General features: G+C 37.8%; 2 protein-coding genes across 2 annotated transcripts; both read left to right on the top strand.

Moving 5' to 3' along the window:
• The first annotated feature begins 2,656 nt into the window (after window positions 1-2,656).
• On the top strand, window positions 2,657-8,996 carry LOC131772435 (uncharacterized). Its single transcript, XM_066159194.1, has 14 exons — window positions 2,657-2,907; window positions 3,013-3,207; window positions 3,485-3,780; window positions 4,104-4,200; window positions 4,753-5,049; window positions 5,247-5,320; window positions 5,729-5,911; window positions 6,060-6,233; window positions 6,340-6,492; window positions 6,780-6,860; window positions 7,065-7,239; window positions 7,394-7,454; window positions 7,777-7,843; window positions 8,175-8,996. The coding sequence occupies exons 1-14, from the start codon at window positions 2,743-2,745 to the stop codon at window positions 8,221-8,223; spliced, it is 2,067 nt and encodes a 688-aa protein (XP_066015291.1). The 5' UTR covers window positions 2,657-2,742; the 3' UTR covers window positions 8,224-8,996.
• Window positions 8,997-12,404: 3,408 nt separating this feature from the next.
• On the top strand, window positions 12,405-18,753 carry LOC131770950 (uncharacterized). Its single transcript, XM_059086668.2, has 14 exons — window positions 12,405-12,622; window positions 12,743-12,937; window positions 13,027-13,322; window positions 13,641-13,737; window positions 14,560-14,850; window positions 15,062-15,135; window positions 15,557-15,739; window positions 15,863-16,036; window positions 16,143-16,295; window positions 16,581-16,661; window positions 16,867-17,041; window positions 17,193-17,253; window positions 17,589-17,655; window positions 18,214-18,753. Exons 1-14 carry the CDS (start codon window positions 12,458-12,460, stop codon window positions 18,260-18,262), a joined length of 2,061 nt encoding a protein of 686 aa, XP_058942651.2. The 5' UTR covers window positions 12,405-12,457; the 3' UTR covers window positions 18,263-18,753.
• The last annotated feature ends 2,319 nt before the right edge of the window (window positions 18,754-21,072 follow it).

Raw genomic sequence — 21,072 nt, 5'->3', positions numbered from 1 at the left:
TATTCGATGTCAGAACTTTTTCTCCTGGCTCTTATACTCTCACTTGTGTGTTTCTCCTTGAGTGGACAACCTTATAGTCGTAGGAAGTCTGGGTACAAGACATGCACGAAATCTCGTTCTCATGTGGTCGGCCTGGAGGAAGAGAAACCCTAAAAGCGAGGTTCAACAAAACGTCACCATTTTCAGCTACTCCTAATATTCGACCGTACGTGCCAATACTGTGTTGAAAACCCTAATATATGTATGATCTGAACAACTCTGAACAGAGGCTAATGATACACCTGTGGTTCCAAAACTTAAACAAGGAATACCAATATCTTTGATTTTTTTTTTAACATCACAATGCACAGACTAAATAAATAAACATTGAATCCTTAATAAGGCAACTGAAATCATGACCTGAATAGTCTTTAAGAAAAATAAAGAGAGCATGACTGAGGTCGTTGCTCACATTATTCCCCTTTTTTCCGTTCGAAAGCTCTGTAAATGCCGTAAACAGGTTTTTGTAACTCTGATGTCTCCTTGAAATAGTATTTAAGCACTGATTTCAAATATCTTGAGCTCTTTCAGGAAAATTTTCTTATGTTAACAATTCCACACCATCTACCGGTACTTTTAATCACACGATCGAGCTGAGGGTGTAACCTTTAAACAAGTGTTTAGATTGAGGAAATTCATCAATACACACAACTGAGATTAATATCTAACATCCTGAAACAGAAGTGATGCATAAAGCAATCAGTTAAGGCGTCAGCCTTTTACAACTGTGGTTCTTGCTCTCTATGAAAAAAGATTTATCGTACACTTCATTGTTCTTGAGCTCAGTACATGAAGCTATCTCCTAGCAATATTTTCTTCATACGATATTCAAGATGAGTTAAAGTGGGTGATCCATCGAGAGGAACTATTCCATCTTCTACGTGAAAAATTCGATTTTCATCAAAACCAGCCGGGATCCAGTCATTTTCGGTTCTTTCAGTAAAGAGAATAATAATAAGTCTGTTCTTGATAAGCTCTTTGTTTTGGGTGAACTCTTCATGCATAACTTTGCCGTCAAAAATTATATCACCTTCGTCTATTTCTTGCTGCTTGTTTTGAATGAGGGATGAAGCTTTGCGTGTCCCAATCAACACAACACATTCGCTGAGGCGAAGTTCTTGCCTGAAATCTTGTTCTCTCACCAAAATGTTAGTGATATTTCTCATATCTGCAACCTTCCGAAGCCTGCCCTGGAAATAATTCATGAGTCGCCTACCTTTGACGCTCTCATTTTCTGTATACAGGAACAGTGAGGTTTTCATTTTCGGCTAAAATTCAGACGTAATTGATTCAAACGAATTGAATAAACCCGCTTTCCAATGTTTTGGTCAAAACTTTTCACAAAGGAAACTAAATGTGTGGTTGCAAAAGAAACAGCCAACGACACAGCCAGGGAACACGCTGAACTTCTATATTATATACCAGTAACAACGTGTGAACTGCATATGAAATGATATTGAACTGTACGTGAAAGACTTACCCCTGTAAAGCTGTTTTCATGACTTGCTTTAAAAAATTGCATCGATCCTTTGAGTGTTTGGGAGGAAAATGTGACATGATTCATGCTTTATTGGAGTTTCCTTGCACCTTGGAATAATAGAAGCACTCACAACGCCTACTTTGGCACTTGTTCCTAACTTTTGGAGTCTAAAATTTATCATTAAATACCCATTCTGGCTTTTGAAACCGTGCATCGCGAATACATTCTTTCGTATCTTTCACGACTTTCTACCTGTGTGCATTATGAGTTATTTTGACATATTTTCCGATTTGTCTACTTTGTGACAGATTAGTAGTCATTAATATTGTTATGTGAATCGTTTTCTTCAAGCCAAAATTAGTTAATGAAATTGCCGCATTCAACAACAATCTTAGGGGTTTGTCAAATTAATTTATTTCCAAGGGAAGAGGCTACGAGTTTTCAACTACGCTGTTTTCAACTGGCTAAAAACTCTCTTTATCTTGAATGTGCGACAGCTCTTGGGAATATTTCGGGGCGTAAAATGTCGTCCTTTAATCACAACCGTTACAATTTCATCAGATATGATTGGTGTATTTGCTGCTTTAATTTTCACTAATCATTCTGTACAGTTGTAATAGGACAGCGCAATCGGACAATGGGCTGTAATCGGAAACCTGTAATCGAACAGTTGAATCATCCCAATCATACTAAGTCCACTCAGCTGAATCCACTAATCACAGAATTGATCACAATAACCACAGCAACAGCCACTTATCCTGAATAAAAACTTCGGAATTCCAAAAATGAAGGAATGTTTACTTCATTAAACATTTTCTCTACCGGAGATGTTTGTCTTAAATGCATTTGATTTTTTTCCGGAAATTGTAACGGTTATGATTAATTGGTAACAGGACTTCGTGTCCTCCAGTTCTTTCCGTAATCATACTCTTAATTGAAAAATCGGATTCCCGCTTCGCGGTCGTCCGATTTTGTCAATCACTCGTAATGTGACATACCGAATATTGGACTTTACCCGCTTTGCCGTTACTAATTAACCTAGTGCTCAGGGGCTTCTCTATTTCCTATACCGAGGGGATAAAAGGTTCCTGGGGATGACTAAGGCAGAGATCTCCTAGTCTTTCGATCACTCCTCTGTTAATATTACTGACTACTCAGATAGAGCCTGCCTACGAAAAGTTACGTGCACTCATGTGCACTCATATTCAAAACACATAGCTTAAATGTGGCTGGTGCTAAACGATTTGGGAATGAGCGAAAGAGAGCGAGGTTTGGAGCGCGCCGAAAAGGACAACGAACGAGGAGATCAGCATGAAATTAATCGCTGTCGTGATCACCAGCGAGGAGATTTGATAGAAGATGAGTTTGACGAGGAGTTCTGGATTAAGGTAAAGGCGGGTTTTATTACTTCATTTTGTGATTCTGAGGTCTATTTTTTTTGTCATACCATAGATTATCTAATTTATTAACCAACTCTGTTTATTTATTGTAAGGTTCATTTAAAGCAGAACAAAGGTTTGTCATGGAACAGGGCTATGGATGAAGTCCAGGTTGAAAGACTGATTCAGAGATTCAAGGAAAGTGGAGAAATAGCTTGTGGGAACCCAGCTCTGCTGATGTTGAAGAAATGGCCAGTCTCCAAAAAGTACAACGATAATCCTGATAAACTGCCTGGACTTGAGCAAAAGGTATATATATGCACATTGTTATTAGTATTTACTAACTATAGTTCCCTATTCTGCGCTCAAAGTGTAAGGAAAGCGTTAGATTTGAGACGTAAATCAGTGGGTCTTCAAGATTCCATGCACTTCGTAAACGACTGATTACACATGATCTTTTGGATTCACGGGGTTCTTTTAACTTAAGTGTAGCCTAACAACGGGCTACAGCTGAGCCAGCTGCGGGTTATTAGCCAGTGTTTTGCCAAATTGATCATGGAAGCTATTGTTAACATGTGTTTTGTAGATAAATCGGTTCTTGGAGATTCTGTTAGAAAGCGAATTAAACTCAAAGAACAAATACGAGTCGTTCCAAGATGAGGATGACAAAGCGAAAAAGACATTAATGCACTATGCAGCAGAACTTGGCTTCTTGTATGTTGCTAAAACACTCGTGAGGAAATGTCCTAAGCTGCTGGCTGTGAAAACAGAAGATCAACGGAAACCTGTGAAGAAAAGAGCCATGTTACCGGTGGAATCGGCGATAGCAGCAGAGAAGGATGATGTGTCATCATTTTTAGTAAGAGTTATGTGGCCCGAAAGGTATAAACATCGTTACAATTTAACTAGACGTACATGAATACATTATGGAAGCCTCACTGTTTGGTACTGAGTACATTTATTTCTTTTTCATGAAAAAGTTAAGTTGAAAAGTCTGGGTAACATTAAAAAAAACCTAGCATGTTTATTATCAAGTCCTATTATTCAAACTGAATGCTGACTAATAGGTCACGGTAATAAATTGATAAATGAATGCCAGAGTTTTATGTTGACTGGATTAAGCTGTGAGTGCCCTCTGATTATTCAGGACATGGTCATGATATACCTCCTTTTAAAGTAATCATCTACTTCCTCTGACCCTTTAGAGTTCAAAGCTTATTTTCCTGGACAGCAGGTGAAATGATCAATCCTAAACCATCTGTCTTCAATTTCAAGGCAATTATTGAGAATCCTAAAATGAAGGTGTGTTTGTTATATTTATGAAATTTCAAATGAACCATAGGTTTTAAATGTACTTAACTCTTATTCATGAGGTAAATAGCTTGATGGGTTAAGAAAAGCTGCTAGCAAGTACTGGAGCTCTATGTGGGTCAGTGAAAGATTTTTAATATTTTTTATTAGCATCAGCTCCAAAGTACCTTTTTCTGGGTCTGAACATGGAAAACATCATCTGCATTTGCATCTGATTGTTCAAATTGTGAATAGGTGGGAGGGGTTCAGTTGTGCTACCTTCTGTAAACCTCAATCCTATTATTCCAAGGCCAGTTAAAGATATCATGTAAGTCACATCCTAATTTTCTCTATCAAACCCTTCTAATTTGTATTGAGATAATTTAAAGTGTTGGAAAATACCCACCCTGTTCATGTAATTTTTTTTAAATCTCTTATTAGTGAGTCTCAGGTATTTAATTATTCATTTCCTTTTCATGGCTATCAATCTTTGATTACTATTTAACATACATGTACAAATTAATTATTTTTGATGTAGCATTTAATGATTTGTGTTGTTCACAGAAAACAGTAGTGGCTGTATTAGACCAGATGATGATCCCTCACTGGCCATATCTTCCAAAACGCCAAGAAAACTATGAAACTGAGGAAGAGAGGGAGGCAATTGAGGGAGTCTGGACTACAATTACAGATGATCCGTTAAACTATCATTTTTATTATCATATTTTGGATGGAGATGAGGGAGGACGGCCCCCGAAGATAAATATAGCCTCAGATGGATGCATGAAGCAGATAGAAAACAAGTATTTTTACTGTAGCAACAATTCTTGTTTACATGCAATTGCAAAGAGCAACAATAAGGTAAGTTTACATCTAAAGAAAATCAAATATTGAAAAAATTCAATGGTAAAATATGTCATATCATTAATTACTAAAAGATATTTAGAAAAAGTAGAACGATTCAAAGATTAGAAATATGTACTACTGCAGGGGTTGATTCTTGGAGCACTGTCACCCTTTGTTTTCAGCAGAAATAAGCTCTTGATTTTTATTTTTAGGAAGCTTTGCAGCATCCTGTGGTCAGAATGTTGATTAAAACAAAATGGAAAAGTTATGGACACTTGTTTCTCAGGTAAATCAGTTGTATTTGCAGGCTCCATAATAAAAATTTTAGAAATAACTGTATCATATTTATTTACATAGGTGTTGAATTATACATTGATTAACTTTAAATACCAGAAAAAAAGACAATTAGAGTTCATTTTTGCCACTACCACATAATCAGTTAGTGAAAGCAATTCCATGGCGTATGGTGCAGTCTTATTGTAGTGCTCCTTGGATCATTGTGAATGCATGCATCACTGTCCAATTTAAACATTTGATTTCTCAAAAATATTATTTGATTTCTTACCAAAATATTAGACATTTATAGGTTACCTAGAACTTAATTTTTTACATCTTCATTTGAATCTCTAATCCCGTGCCCTTTCTCCATTTTGCTTCTGCAGAGGTAATTATAATTACTTTTTCTTTTCTGTAGCCTTCAAGCAGCATTGTATTGCATCTTCTTGCTGTGCATGTCATATTCCCTGCTGCATGCTGCAAACAAACTGGACCCCACCCATTACAGTGGTGCACTGGACTCACTGCGTGGATTTTGCGAGGTTGTCACTTTACTTATGGTTGTGTTTTACATCTGTGAGGAAATAAATCAGATAAGAATGTAAGTAATTATGGTGATCAAGGGTCACTGTGGAAATTTCATTGTGACCTTCCATTTGGCCACATATCTCAACATTTGGAGGGGAAAAAACACCTCATGGAGTTTTAGGAGAGGGGCAAAGTAATGGAAATTTTTTGATTTCTTGCAGAGAAGGGCGTTGTTATTTCGCAGAGTGGATGACCTTGTTTGACTGGTTAGGCTTGCTGTTGATATTGTGTATAGTACCGTTACGATACATGGATCATAAAGCACAGTGGATGGTGACATCTTTGGCCTTTTTGTTCAACTTCCTGAGGATATTTAAATTTTCATGTGTGTCAAGGTAACCTACAACCCCCAATTGATTATTTTAGTTCGGAAAGAGCACTGATTAATTAAAACTCATCCATCCGTCAATCTAACCTAACATTACATGAAATCTTTCTCAGGACTACAGGATTATACACCCAAACCTTGGCCAAGATCATTTTACATGATGTAACAAGATCCATGGCAGTTTTTATTGTGATCTTTTTCTCCTTCTGTGGTGCTTTGACTTTATCACTTTGTTACTCCGGATCCAATGAAAACCAAGAACTTCGGTGCGTCTCTGTTGAGTATATCTCCTTAACAAAGCTATGAAGTTGTTTTGGAAAAAACAACTTGGAGTTTCGTTTGTTACAAGTCAGTAAAATATTTGATAATTTCCTTTGGAATTTGTTGAATTTGATCTGCTCTTTAATAGCTAGATGTTTTATTTATTTAAACTATTCTCATCCTTTCTGGCAAAAGCAATTTAATGATCGCGGGAATTTGGATGTCGAATGTAGCGCGTGAGAAGTGCAAAAAAACCCAACATACTAATTTTAATTTTTGGTTTTGCCTTTAGTGGTTTTGGAGACGTCTTGATGAGCGGGTTTCGAGCACTGTCCGAGCAGTATCCAATGGCGCAAAATTACTCACCTTTCAAGTACGTCACACTAGTCTTTGAAGTTATTGCTGAGCTTCTCTTTGCGCGTAACGACTGTTACGATTTGAGTTTTAAAAGCTAGCTCAGGGAAGATGAGGTCACAAGTCATATCAGGTCTGTAATAAGGAGCGGTGGTGTTTAGTAAGTCACACATATTTTCCTCCAGTAGATAAGCTTAGCTTTGTGAATATTTCTTTCCTACAGCTGGCTGTCAGTTCTTCTAATGATGGCGTATATGGGAACAGTGACTGTGATTCTGCTCAACATTCTCATTGCACAGATGAGTACAACTTACACACAGGCCAAGAAAGTCGCCCGTCTGGAATATGATGTGGATCGTATTTTACAGCTCACTCGCATGGAGAGATTTCCTTTTCTGGTGAGTATCCACAAGGTCATTAGAATAAAGCCGTTATAATATTGACGCCAGGTGCGATCGCGCAAATGTGCTGCACGCATCGTACAAGTGTGAATGAGGGGGTGGAAGGTGAAGATCATTGATTTATTATGCAACAACCTTTCTCTCTCTGTAGAATTTACGCGTGAAGTATTACAAAGAGGGAGACTGGATCAGTGAAATGAAACTTGCAAAAGGTCGGTAATGAAATAAATGAGACTAGTTATTAAGACATACCATCAGTCACAGGATATTGTTAGCTGAAAGGTGGAATGGCTATTGGTAAGAAGGACAAATTTGGCGTGGCTACTAAAAGGAGTGGTGTGGAAACGAAAAGAAGGGCTGCTTAAATTACAAACCTTCCTTTATATTAGCAAGAGCTATGTAGCTATTTGAGCGAACAGTCTCTAATTCAATTCCTCGTTGGTGGGTGTAGGGAGTCTCGAAAGTAGTATGTAAAAGCAAAAGATCTCTTGCTTTCCCATGCTATAAATAAGGTGATCTTGGTTGTATTCATAGAACTTCTGGAATTTAGTGAAGATCGCAGTCCTTGGGATTCGGTTGAAGAGAAACTTAATGAGATCAGGTAGGAACAATTCCCTCAATTCCTTCGTCAGAACGAAACTAAATTAGCCACAGCGACAAATCGGAAGGTGGATACAAAAAGTAGAAAAATGGAAAATAAAAAAAATAAAAAAATAAATCAATTAAATTTTCCGAATCGGGGAAACGATTGTCATCAAATCTATATCTGATTGATTGAGAGGATAAAGCAAGTTTTCATAACCAGTTAAAGAACAAAGTGAAAGAAAATTAATTGAATAAATTTCCCGTGGCTCGTTACTAAATTTTCTTACCCAACCCGCTTTCTTATTTGTGTATCAGCGGTTTTCTTTATTGTGAGTTTCTCATTTTAGGGATCTGATGAGAAAGATGGTGAAACAGATGAGGCCTGGACGCGAATAAACGGGTGTCTGTTGCGTGACGGCAATAGGAGGGATGTATTGCTTCCGTTTTCTTCGCAATTTTTCACCACTTGCATTTTGTACAACTTTTACCAGAAAGATAGGACGATAGTTTTTGAAACTTTTTTCAAACGAACGGGATATCGTTTTGATTGTAATTTTTTTTAATGGGGTTTAAAATTGAGGACCTGACAGCACAAACCCACCAGTGGTAACATAACCAATTGCCTCCGGAATAGTAGAACGTGTAGGACTGTGGTCATCCTGTAAGGCTAAGAATTCATGCATTTTGCCTCTAAAATGTGAGCCACAGTGTGTCGTGTGAAATTTACGTGACATTCTCAACTCCATATTTGTTCCTAAGAAATGCGAAGATGTTGGATGAGTTGGATACAGATTTAGGTCTCGTGATTTCCTGCTGTAGCCAAAACGGTTCACTACTTTGTCAGATACTTAAGACTGAATATAAGTGGTCCTTGAGATGGTACTAAAGCGTTTCTTTTGGAAACTTAATTCAATGAAATAACTTAACAAATGAGCAGTATTTTTCACTGTCTAGTTGCATGCACGGTTGAAGTTCAATCTGTAAAGATGTTGAATCCAGTTTCCTGCCCCATATAAGATCATTACTTTGATCTGTTGTCAAAGAAGTACGAAATAAAGAAATTGTTTTTTTACAGGCAATTAAGCGTGCACGAAGCCGGTTTCTCAATGATATAAATTATGACCCCGAGAGCAACGACGCGAGGAACATTTTGAGTCGCTGTCGTTTAAAACTGCGTGATTTTCTACAAATTATATATCAAATGGTTCCAGAGCCTTGAGACTTTGCTGCGAAAAGTGGCAGATTTACGAAATATTACTGATATTCTGGCAGAGGAACAGGATTTTAAGAATGAACTTTCTCGCAGCAGCTGCGTCGTTTTGACAGGAACGCGTCATGCTTCGTCACTCATTCAAAACCAACGCCAAAAAACCGAAGATGACTTAATCACTTTCGACGGTAAAGTGATACATGACGAGTTCACAGGAAACAAAGAACTGCTCGACAGATTGGTGATAGTTTTCTTTACGGAGAGAACCAAGAATGATTGGGTCCCAATTGGGCCTTTTGCTACAAAGCGGAACCAGCCGGCGACCGACGAAATTCCACGGTACTTGAGACATAATTGTATTGTTATGGTTTAAGAGAAGAAACTGTATAGGGGAGCAAAGTCCTCCAGCGTCGATCATTTTTTTTTTAGGGGGGATGCTTTTCTTTCTTGGTTTATTTGTTAACCCAACAAATTGCATTTTTAAGCCAATTACTCCGATAGTTTAAAACATAGACGGTTTCTTCATCGCAGTCATCCATATGACAAAACATTTAACACCAGAGCGTTTTTCTTTTTTTTTTGCTCTAAGTTCCCACTTGTGTGACCCGCCTTGAGTATGACAACCGTATTATTAAACATCTTTAGATTTTTTTCACACCTCAGCGTGAACTAATAAATAAACATTAGTAAGACAAGAAAACTATGACCTTAACATTTGTTAAGGAATTTCGAGTATGCAAGTTGGACGTTAGGCAATTTTCTCCACTTCTCGGTTCAGAAGCTCTGTATGTAAATGCAATAAACATTTTCTAAATTCTGTGGTCTCCTCGAAACTATGTTTAACTATGTATCATCGACAATATCCTAAGCTCTTTCTGCTAAATTTTTTTATTTATAATTTTATACCATTTACTCTTTTTAATCACTCGGTTGAGCCAAGGGTGTACCCATCAAACAAGTGTTTTGTTTGAAGAAAACGATTTATACACACAGCTTCGATTAATTATCAATCAGTCTAACACACTGAAATGGTTGTTCAAGAGCAATCAAGTTAGAAGCACGTTTTTTTTACAATTGTAGCTCTTGCTGTCCATCAAGAAGAAACCTTTATTATAAACTCCATCATTCTTGCGCTCAGCACAGGAAGTCATCTCCAAGCAATATTTTTTTCATGCGATATTCGAGATGTGTTAAGGAGGGACTCCCATTGGGAGGAACAATTCCATCTTCTACATGAAAAATTCGATTTTCATCAAAATCTGACGGGATCCAGTCATTCTCACTTCTCTCCGTGAAGAGAATGATGATCAGCCTGTTCTTAACGAGTTCTTGGTTTTCTGTCAATTCTTCATGTATGACTTTTCCGTCAAATGTGATGTAATCATCATCTTTTTCTTGCTGCTTGTTTTGAATGAGGGATAAAGCTTGGCGTGTCCCGATCAACACAACACATTCACAGGAGCGAAGAACTCTCCTGAAATCTCGTTCTTTCACCAAGATGCTTTTGATATTTCTCATATCTGTAATCTTTCGTAGCCTGCCTTGAAAATAATTCATCAGTCGCCTACCTTTGGTTCTGTCGCCTTCAGTGTACAAAAACAATGAGCATTTCATTTCCAACTCGAATTAGTGCGTGGGGATACAACTGAATCAGAAATAAATCTGCTTCGGGTATTCTGGTTTACTCTTTCAGATAGGAAACGAATACTGTCCTTGCGAAAGGAGAATTCGACAAAAGCAAAAGAACACTCTGAGCTATTACATTTTATACGAAAAGCAAACATGTGAATCGCACGTGAAACAGAAATTGCATTTTATGCGAAAAACATATCCTCATGAAGGTTTTTTCAGGAATTTCTATACGAATTCTATTTTCCTTTTGTGTTTGTTTGGACGTTAAATGTATCAGAGATCGTACTTTAGACGAAAAAGAATAGTTATTCTGCACGCCGGCTTAGGCTTGCGATTAATTGTTGGAGTTTGGCACTTTTCATAAAATATTCATTGGGGACTTCGGTAACCTACAAAACTAACAAATAATTTGGCATTGTTCACAGCTAGCGGCTTGAATTTATTTATTTATTTATTTTTTTGCTTTGTGGTGACTTGCGAATCGCATGCTTATACAAAAAGGGGAAGGTTAGGCGGAAAAATTCAATTTTTTTTCGATATCATCGTTATCTTGATTTACAATAATTCAAAACAATACCTCGCACCCAAAGTTTCGTGCCAATAACACTTACCGGCGCTTTACGTTCTGGTTTCCATGGGACTGTTAGTTTATCATTTAGAAAGCCGCTAAATTTCTGAGGATGAGTTGAGCTAATGCCTTAGTTATCAACTTCGTCCTAGCCTGTTCCAGGCATTCAGATTGTAAAACGGAGCCATTCATAGCAAACGGCGCAAAAGTAACGGAGGATTAAAAAAAAAGCGAGGTTTGGGTCGTTCATTACGCGATCGAACCCAAATCTCTTACGCTTTCACATTCCTATGCTACCGATGATGGCAAGTTTCTCGGGTCCGAGAATCAATGGTTGTCCCTTTCGACACGCCCTCTGATGACTGTGCAAGCCGATCCTTGATCTGCACACTCTGCCACTCCATTGAACATGGAAATCCTTGGGCAGGGGGGCTCAGGACGGCTGATGTCCTTCTTCTCCTACGTTTCTCCAAGGACTGTTTACTATCGTGCTTCCTTTTACTAACTGAACGCCTGGAACAGGCTAACTTCGTCCCCACGGGTTCCTTGGTCAGGTAGTGGTCGGCCAAGGTTATTGTGATTGCTGAAAGACATCTGATCGGCTGATTACGACCTTTTTCACTACCTCCATGATTTTTTTCCAGATGGTAGTAAATCAGAATTTCAAATTGACCGGATCCTGAGATTTCCATGTTTAGTTTCGCAATAGAGAAACAATACTGCATTACCCCTCAGTATTTCATAAAATGGTAGGCCATTCAGTATAGTTCCACCCGAAATTTTAATTCCACTTTACCGCAAATGATCGAGCGGGTAGAAACTAACTGCTCTAATCCACGAGTAATCTTTGCAGTTTAGGCTCGTTACTTCATATCTGCTTCCAAAAGCAGCAAACTTGTCACATTTTCAGGTTCGCATAAAACTTACTGCTGCTTAGAATCAACTAAAGGTTAGACCTCCCAAGCAGTGCCATCTTCCACCATATTCGTCATAAAAGACGTGAGGTTATGAAAGGTTATTACATAAGAAAAGCACCAATCAGCGGTCGTTTTAATGGTTTGTTTGCTACTTTTTCCCCTCGACCCGCCGCCATCTTGAAAACTGAATGAGGAAGCCCTGGGAACGAGGTTGGCACTCGCACGGTACTACCTACTTACAGATAAAAAAGTTAGCCAAAGTTGTCCCCAAAATATGGTGCCTATTTAAAACATACAACTTAAATGTGGCTGCTATACGACAATTCAAGAATGAGTAGAGGAGAGCCTAATTTGGACCGTGCTGAAAACGACAGCGAAAGAGGAGATCAGAATGAAATTGATCGCCGTTGTGATCACCAGCAAGACGATTTGATACGAGATCAATTTGACGAGGAGTTCTGGATTAAGGTGAAAGACCCGAAATATGTGTTAAAACGCAAGTTTCTGGATTTATTTTGCAATTCTTTGATGCAAAATTTAAGCCATATAAAAACATTTCAATCGACTAAGCTTTTTTCCTCTGTTAAGGTCCATGAGAAGCAAAACAAAGGACTGTCGTGGAACAGAGCTATGGACGAAGTTCATGTGGAAAGATTGATTCAGAAATACAAGGATGGTGGGAAATTGGATGGCGAGGATCCAGCCCTTTTAATGTTAAAACAGTGGCCAGGATCTGAAAAGTACAAAGATGATTCCGAAAAACTTCGTGCACTTGAACAACAGGTGGGTACACAAGGCTTTGACATGTAGGAATTAACTTATAAATCAAATACTAATTATGGAAATATTATCTTTGACATTTTTTTTTGTAGATAAATCGGATTTTGGAGATTCTATTAGAAAGTGAAATAAACACAGGGAACAGATACGAGTCGTTCCGAGACGAAGATGACGAAACAAATAAAACACTAATGCACTATGCAGCAGAGCATGGCTTTTTGCATGTCACCAAAACGCTTGTCAGGAAATGTCCAGAGTTACTTGTTGTGAAGACAGAAGAACAACTCAAACCTGTCGAAAAGAGAGCCATGTTACCTGTGGAATTAGCAATAGTAACAGAGAATGATGATGTGGCTGCATTTTTGGTTAGAGTTATGTGGCATGAGAGGTAGAAACATGCTTGGAATTTGAATAAACAAAAGTTTTTCATATTATGGTCTTGAAGACATAAATGTCTCTTTTGAGTTTCTAAAAGCTCAAGATTTACCCTTTAACCCATTTAAGTCTCAGGAATAAAAGAAATTATCACCAATTAAGGAGCTGTTGATTGTAATATAAATTCTCCTTGTCAACATCTTATGATATGTATAGAGAACAGTATAAACAGTATAGAGAATATGCATACCGACAGAAGGGTGTAAAGGGTTAATTGGAATATTGCATTTTAAACTTTTGAAATAATAATTTATTTCTTTGTCACTTTTAGAGTCCAAGGCTTATTTTCATGGACACAAGATGACATAACCGATCCTCAACCCTCCTCTTTCAATTTCAAGGCAATTATCGAGAATCCTAAAATGAGAGTAAGATTGTGATGTTAACAAAATTTGAAATAGCTCACAGGCTTTGTATACAGACTACCATTTTGTGTGTGTGAATAACTTGATGGCTTTAAAGTTACAAGAGGATTTTTGCACTCAATAGGGGCGAGTTGGCAGTATCTATTGTATTAAAATAGAAGTGAAACAGGCATGAAACTATCTCATTTATGTTATTACAGAAAAAGTGGAGTGGGGGGGGAGGAGGGAAGAGGGAAGAGGAGGGTACCGTCTGGAGTCCCAAGTTATTTTTGGGAAGCCAGTAATATATATTGTGTAAGTAAATTTTTGATTTGTTAATTTCTCTACCAAGCCCTTGAAATATGGAGTAAGACTGTAGTTGAGAAGTACTGTAGATCCAGTTAAATGCAACTTAACGGAGTTAACAACAAAGGGCATCAGTATTCTTTAGTGGTCAGCAATTTTTTGCATATGCACATGCACTGGAATTCCATGTGCTCTTCGTTTGAGGCATTCTTGCGTGTACTTTGAGTGTCTTTGCAGCATTGTGAGGCAGTTTTCCCCACCCCTTCCCTCCCACTTTCCACTGTTTATTCAGTGTGGCCAGTATCTGTTTCCCTTTCTTGTGTGGGGGCTCATGGCTGGGTTGCCAGGATTTGCTAGCAATGGGAGAAGTCTCCATCTAGGAGCTGGCTGCCAATATAGAGGAAGCTCCTGGATGTTTCAGGCACCCAACCTCCACCTAGCAATGCAGTTGTTAATTGAGTATTATCCAACATGAATTTAGAGTGGAGCAGGACTTAGATACTATTGATGGATCATAACTGTGATTTGTGTTGTTTCCAGAAAACAATAGTGGCTGTATTAGACCAGATGGTGGATCCTCATTGGCCATATCTTCCAAAACGTCAAGAAAACTATGAAACTGAAGAAGAGAGAGAGGCAATTGAGGGAGTCTGGAATACAATCTCTGATGATCCATTAAACTATCATTTTTATTATCATATTTTGGATGGAGATGAGGGAGGACGGCCCCCAAAGATTATGGCCTCAGATGGACACAAGGAGATGGAAAACAAATATTTTAACTTGAATGACAAGTCTTGTTTACATGCCATTGCAAAGAGCAACAACAAAGTAAGATTCAGACCTAAAGACGATCAAGCTTTTAAGAAATTCATCAGTGAAATATGTAATATTGTCTAGATCTGTTTTTAAAAAGGTATCTTGAAAGAGTAAACATATTTCATTTATGACTAATAATTATTACTGCAGGAGTTTGATTTTTATATCATTTTCATCCTAAGGTTTGGGCAAAATTAAATCAGTTCTTGATGTCCATTTTTAGGAAGCTTTGCAACATCCTGTTGTCAGAATGTTGATTAAAACAAAATGGAAAAGTTATGGACACTTTTTCCTCAGGTAAATCAGTTATATTTGCAGGCTCCATACTGTTAATTTTAGAGATAGCTGTATCATATTTATCAATTAAGGCATTTAGGTGTTGAATAAGGTATTGATGAATTCTTAAGTGTATCTTGATACAGAGTCAAATTTCATTGAGTTTATTTTTGCCAACACACATGATTGAGAGCCAGAGAAAGAACTTCTATGCAGAGTGATTCAGTCTTAATAAATATAGTATCCCCTGGAATACTAGCTGTGAGTGCATAATACTGTCCAAATTTCAAAGCCTTTGATTTCTCAAAGGTTTATTGAAAAAAAAATAATACAGGTTACCAAGAACTTTAAGTTTTATATCTTCATTTGAAGTTCTAATATTGTGCCCTTTCTCCATTGTAATTTTGCAGAGGTAATTATAATTACTATTTCTTTTCTTTAGCCTCCAAGTGGCATTGTTTTGCATCTTTTTGCTGTGTATGTCATATTCTCTGCTGCATGCCTCTACCAAAGTGGACCCCACCCATTACAGTGGTGCACTGGACTCACTGCGTGGATTTTGTGAGGTTGTCACTCTACTTATGGTCGTGTTTTACATCTGTGAGGAAGTCAATCAGATGAGAATGTAAGTAATTATGGTGATCAAGGATTGCTGGAAATTTCATCAAGACCTTCCATTTGACCTCATATCGCAATGACTCCACATTTGAAGAGGCGCATGGTTGTGAAATTATTTGATTTCTTGCAGAGAGGGGCGTTGTTATTTCACAGCGTGGATGACCTTGTTTGACTGGTTAGGCCTACTGTTGATATTGTGTATAGTACCGTTACGATACATGGATCATAAAGCACAGTGGATGGTGACATCTTTAGCCTTCTTGTTCAACTTCCTGAGGATATTTAAATTTTCATGTGTTTCAAGGTAACCTACAACTCCCAATTAATTACTTGAGTTCGGAAAGAGCACTGATGAATTAAAAATCATCCCTTCGTCAATCTAACCTAACGTTACATTAAATCTTTCTTAGGACTACAGGATTATACACACAAACCTTGGCCAAGATCATTTTACATGATGTAACAAGATCCATGGCAGTTTTTATTGTGATCTTTTTCTCCTTCTGTGGTGCTTTGACTTTATCCCTCTGTTACTCCGGATCCAGTGAAAACCAAGAACTTCGGTACATCTATTTTTACTCAATCTCCTTAACAAAGTTAAGGTTGTTTTGGAAAAAACAACTCGGGGTATCGTTTGTTACAAGTCAATAAAATATTTGATAATTTCCATTGTAAATTGATTAATTTGATCTGCTCTTTACTGGCTAGATTTTGTATTTATTCAAACTATTCTCATCTTTTCTGGCAAAAGCAATTTACTGATTTTGGGAATTTAGATGTTGAATAGAGCGCGTGGGAAGTCCAAAAAAACCCAACATACTAATTTTAATTTTTGATTTTGCCTTTAGTGGTTTTGGAGACGTCTTGATGAGCGGGTTTCGAGCACTGTCCGAGCAGTATCCAATGGTGCAAAATTACTCACCTTTCAAGTACGTGACACTAATCTTTGAAGTTATTGCTGAGCTTCTCTTTGCGCGTAACGACTGTTACGATTTGAGTTTTAAAAGCTAGCTCAGGGAAGCTAAGGTCACAAGTCATATCATGTCTGTAATAAGGGAGCGGTGGTGTTTAGTAAGTCACACATATTTTCCTTCAGTAGATAAGCTTAGCTTTGTGAATCTTTCTGTACTGCAGCTGGCTGTCAGTTCTTCTAATGATGGCGTATATGGGAACAGTGACTGTGATTCTGCTCAACATTCTTGTTGCTCAGATGAGTACGACCTACACACAGGCTAAGAAAGTCGCTCGTCTGGAATATGATTTGGATCGTATTTTACAGCTCACTCGCATGGAGAGATTTCCTTTTCTGGTGAGTATCACTTGGTAATTAGGATAAAGCCGTTAACATATTGACGCTAGGTGTGATTGCGCGAATGTGCTGCCCGCCTCGTGCAAGTGTGAATGAGGGGGTGGAAGGTGAAGGTCATTGATTTATTATGCAACAACCTTTCTCTCTGCAGAATTTACGTGTGAAGTTTTACAAAGAAGGAGACTGGATTAGTGAGATGAAACTTGCAAAAGGTCGGTAATGAAATAAATGAGACTAGTTATTAAGACATAAGACATGGAATTGCTTTTGGTAAGAAGGAAAAATTTGGCGTGGCTACTGAAAGGAGTAGTGTGGAAACGAAAAGAAGGGCTGCTCACTTTGCTAGCCTTTGTTTTAATTGACAAGAGCTCTGTAGCTGTCTGAGCGAACAGTTTCAAATAATAATCATTTTCCATTTCAATTCCTCGTTGGTGGGTGAGAGGGAGTCTTGTGAAGAGTACGTAAAAACGAAACATCTTGCTTTCCGATGCTATAATGCGTAGAAATTTCATTGTGTTCTCAGATGTGATCTTGGTTTTGTTCACAGAGCTTCTGGAATTCAGTGAAGATCGCAGTCCTTGGGAGTCGGTTGAAGAGAAACTTAATGATATCAGGTACGAATAATTCCTTCAATTCCTGCCTTTTCTTACCATCAGCTTCTTCATTAACCCAGCAATGACACATTGAGCGTTTTGTATCAAGTGTTGTGAAACCAAAACTAAATTAATTAAGGGGGTGCATTGCTAAGAAACTGTGGTGTTGCGTCGGTGGGAGAGTATAACAGGGTAATTAAGTATTATCAACTGAGTTGATAACGTAAGTTAGCCACCGTAAAGAGTTTCAAAGCTGACGTTTCGAGCGTTAGCGCTTCGTCAGAACGAAACTAAATATGATACAGCGACAAATCGGAAGGCAAATCCAAAAAAACAAAAAAAAATACAGAAAAAAAAAATCAATCAAACTGTCCGAAGCGTGGGGAAACAATTGTGATCAAGTCTAAATCTGATTGATTAAGAGGGTGGGGCGAGTTTTCAAAACCAATCAGAGAGCAAAGTGTAACAAAATTGACGTGTTGGATTTCCCACGGCTCGTAACTAAACTTTCTTACCCACCCCGCGCTTTCACATTTTCGTGTATCGTCGGTTTTCTTTATTGTGAGTTTCTCATTTTAGGGATCTGATGAGAAAGATGGTTAAACAGATGAGGCCTGGACGCGAATAAACGGATGTCTGTTGCTTGACGGCAATAAGAGGAATATATTGGTTCCGTTTTCTTCGGAATTTTTCGCCACTTGCATTTCGTACGACTTTGACCAGAAAGATAAGGCGATAGTTTTTGGGCAATTTGTAAACGAGTTTTAATTTTTTATGGGGTTTAAATTTGAAGACCTTAAGCACACCCACCTGTGGTAACATACTCAAGTGCCCTCGGAGGAGAAGAACGTGTAGGACTATAATTCCTGGGTCGTCCTGGTTTACTTAAATAGTGCGAAGAATTCACGCACCTTGCCTCTGAAATATGAGCAGCAGATATCAAGGACTTACTAGCATATCCTTTAAAACCCTGTTGCGTGAAATGTACATCATAATCTCGACCAAAAATTTGTTCTGCGAAATCTGCGAAATGAGTTGGATACAGATTTAGGTCACGTGATTCCCTACTGTGGCCAACGCAGTTCTTTACTTTGTCAGATATTAAGGACAGAATATAGATGGTCCTTATGATAGCACTACAGCGTTTCTTTTAGAAACTTTATTCAATGAAATCACTCAACAAATGAGCATAGTTTTCTGTGTTTGGTTGCATGCATGGTAAAAGTTCAAAGTGTAAAGTTATTGAATCCAATTTCCTGCCCTTCCTTGCCCTTCCTTTGAATCGTTGTCAAATTAGTATGCAAAAAAATGTGTACCGGCAAGTAAACGCTTGAATCTTCCACACCGATTAAACTAATTTATCTGAGCGCTTTGTCCAGTTTCATTATTAATACTACTTTGAAATTAGTTATAATTACGCTTTAAATCAGCAAAGTGTAAACGTTTCTGCTCCGTGTTGCCTTTAATCCAACAAAAATATTGGCGAAATATAATTTCTCATTGCACACAATATCAAATTGATTACAAATTACCTGGTTGGTTTCATAATACACTGCCATTATGCAGAGTTCATTATTTAAAGATAAATAGCTTCCTTTACAAGATTTTTTAACGTTGATTACACAGATATTGTGTAATCAAAAGTTGGGAAGCTCTGTTTGTAAGGACGCGAAGTTTTTTTTTTATCATTGATGTATCCTAGAAACAACATTTGAGTACTTATCTACAAAAAGTTATTCCAGCTAAATTTTGTCTTCTTTTAGAGAATTAAACATCATCCACTCTAGGTAATCACACGGTCAAGCCAAAGGTGTAACCATCACACTGTTGAGCTTTAAACTTTCGATTAGGAAAAAGATACCATCACAAACAAGTACGATCAATTATCAATATCTAACATGATGAAACTGTCATTCAAATGTAATCGGCTGCAAAACGAGCATCTGTAACATTTTTGTCTAAGTATAAAGAAACCTTTACCGTACTTCTAAGGTCCTTAAGCTCAGTACAAGAAGTCATCTCCGAGCAATATTTTCTTCATGCGATATTCAAGGTGAGTTAAAGTAGGGGTTCCCTTGGGGGGAGCATTTCCATCTTCCACGTGAAAAATTCGGTTTTCATCAATACCTGTCGGAATCCAGTCATTCTCGGTTCTTTCCGTGAAGTGAACGATAACGAGTCTGTTCTTGACAAGTTCTTTGTTTTGTGTGAACTCCTCATACATAACATTACCGTCAAAAAGTATGTCATCTCCGTCTTTTTCTTGCTGCTTGTTTTGGATGAGGGACGAAGCTTTAGCTGACGCAATTAACACAACGCACTCACTGCCACGAAGTTCTTCTCTGAAATCTTCGTCTAACACTAAAATGTTCTCAATATTTCTCATATCTGCAATCTTTCGCAGTCTGCCTTGAAAATAATTCATAAGTCGCCTACCTTTGGTACTGTCACTATCAGTATACAAAAACAATGAGCATTTCATTTTTGACTCGAATCTGCGCTCGGTGATACAAACGAATTGTGTAAACCTCAGTACTGTCGGATTTTTTGGATTAAATCAGTTAGGGGACTAAAACTGTACCTGCTCATGAGAATGGTCGACGAGAGAGCGAAAATATACCTTTAGTTACCATGATATATACCAGACGAAAAGTGTGAATTACACGTGGAATTTCAGAATATCTAACTGTAAGTGAAGACTTGATATTAAAAAACAATTGAAAAAACGCTCTGCGGGGTTCGACTGAAGATTCATCACGAAGTTAGCGTAATCAGAGATTTCAAACGCCCCGACACAAAAGAAGGACGCCTTAAATGGTGCTCAACTTCTTTAGTTAGGCATGAATCGTTGAAAAAATACTCACTCTGAATTTTGATACCGTTCATCGAAATATATTCTTTTCCATCTATCTCAACTCCAGTCTTCACGCATTTTTATTAAATTTGCATTTCAAGAGCTGTTTTGCTGATGATATTTGCAATACAATAGACACACTTACTTATTGATCTTACCATCCGTAAGGCTTTACTGGAAACCACAATCATTGCCATACAGGAAATACTCCTTATGTTATCAAACTTGTTCCGTTATCATGTGAACGGTTCTAAGCTACTGAATATTACTGTCGAGAACAACAATCTTGGGCTAGGACGTCACAAATTTATCAAATAAGGAAATGTTTCGCCGCACAATTTTGTTTGTTTGTTTGTACTTTTATGTTGATGTTTAATGGCTCTTTATTATCAATTTCTCTCACTCGAAATGGTATAAAAGCTATTTACATGACTATTTACATGAGTTCATACACATGAAACTGAAAGCTGGTGCCAAGGGGCTGTTTAATTTTTCAGCGGAGAGGTCAAACTTTACCTGGGAACGAGTGTCGAGTTTACTTGCTGCTCATCTTTGCTGCTTTAGCGGCTCTGCTGAGTGAAAAG

Source organism: Pocillopora verrucosa, chromosome 12 (assembly GCF_036669915.1).
Source record: "Pocillopora verrucosa isolate sample1 chromosome 12, ASM3666991v2, whole genome shotgun sequence".
Lineage (NCBI taxonomy): Eukaryota > Metazoa > Cnidaria > Anthozoa > Scleractinia > Pocilloporidae > Pocillopora > Pocillopora verrucosa.
Note: the sequence above shows the minus strand (reverse complement) of the source record. Positions and strands in the feature narration are given on the sequence as shown.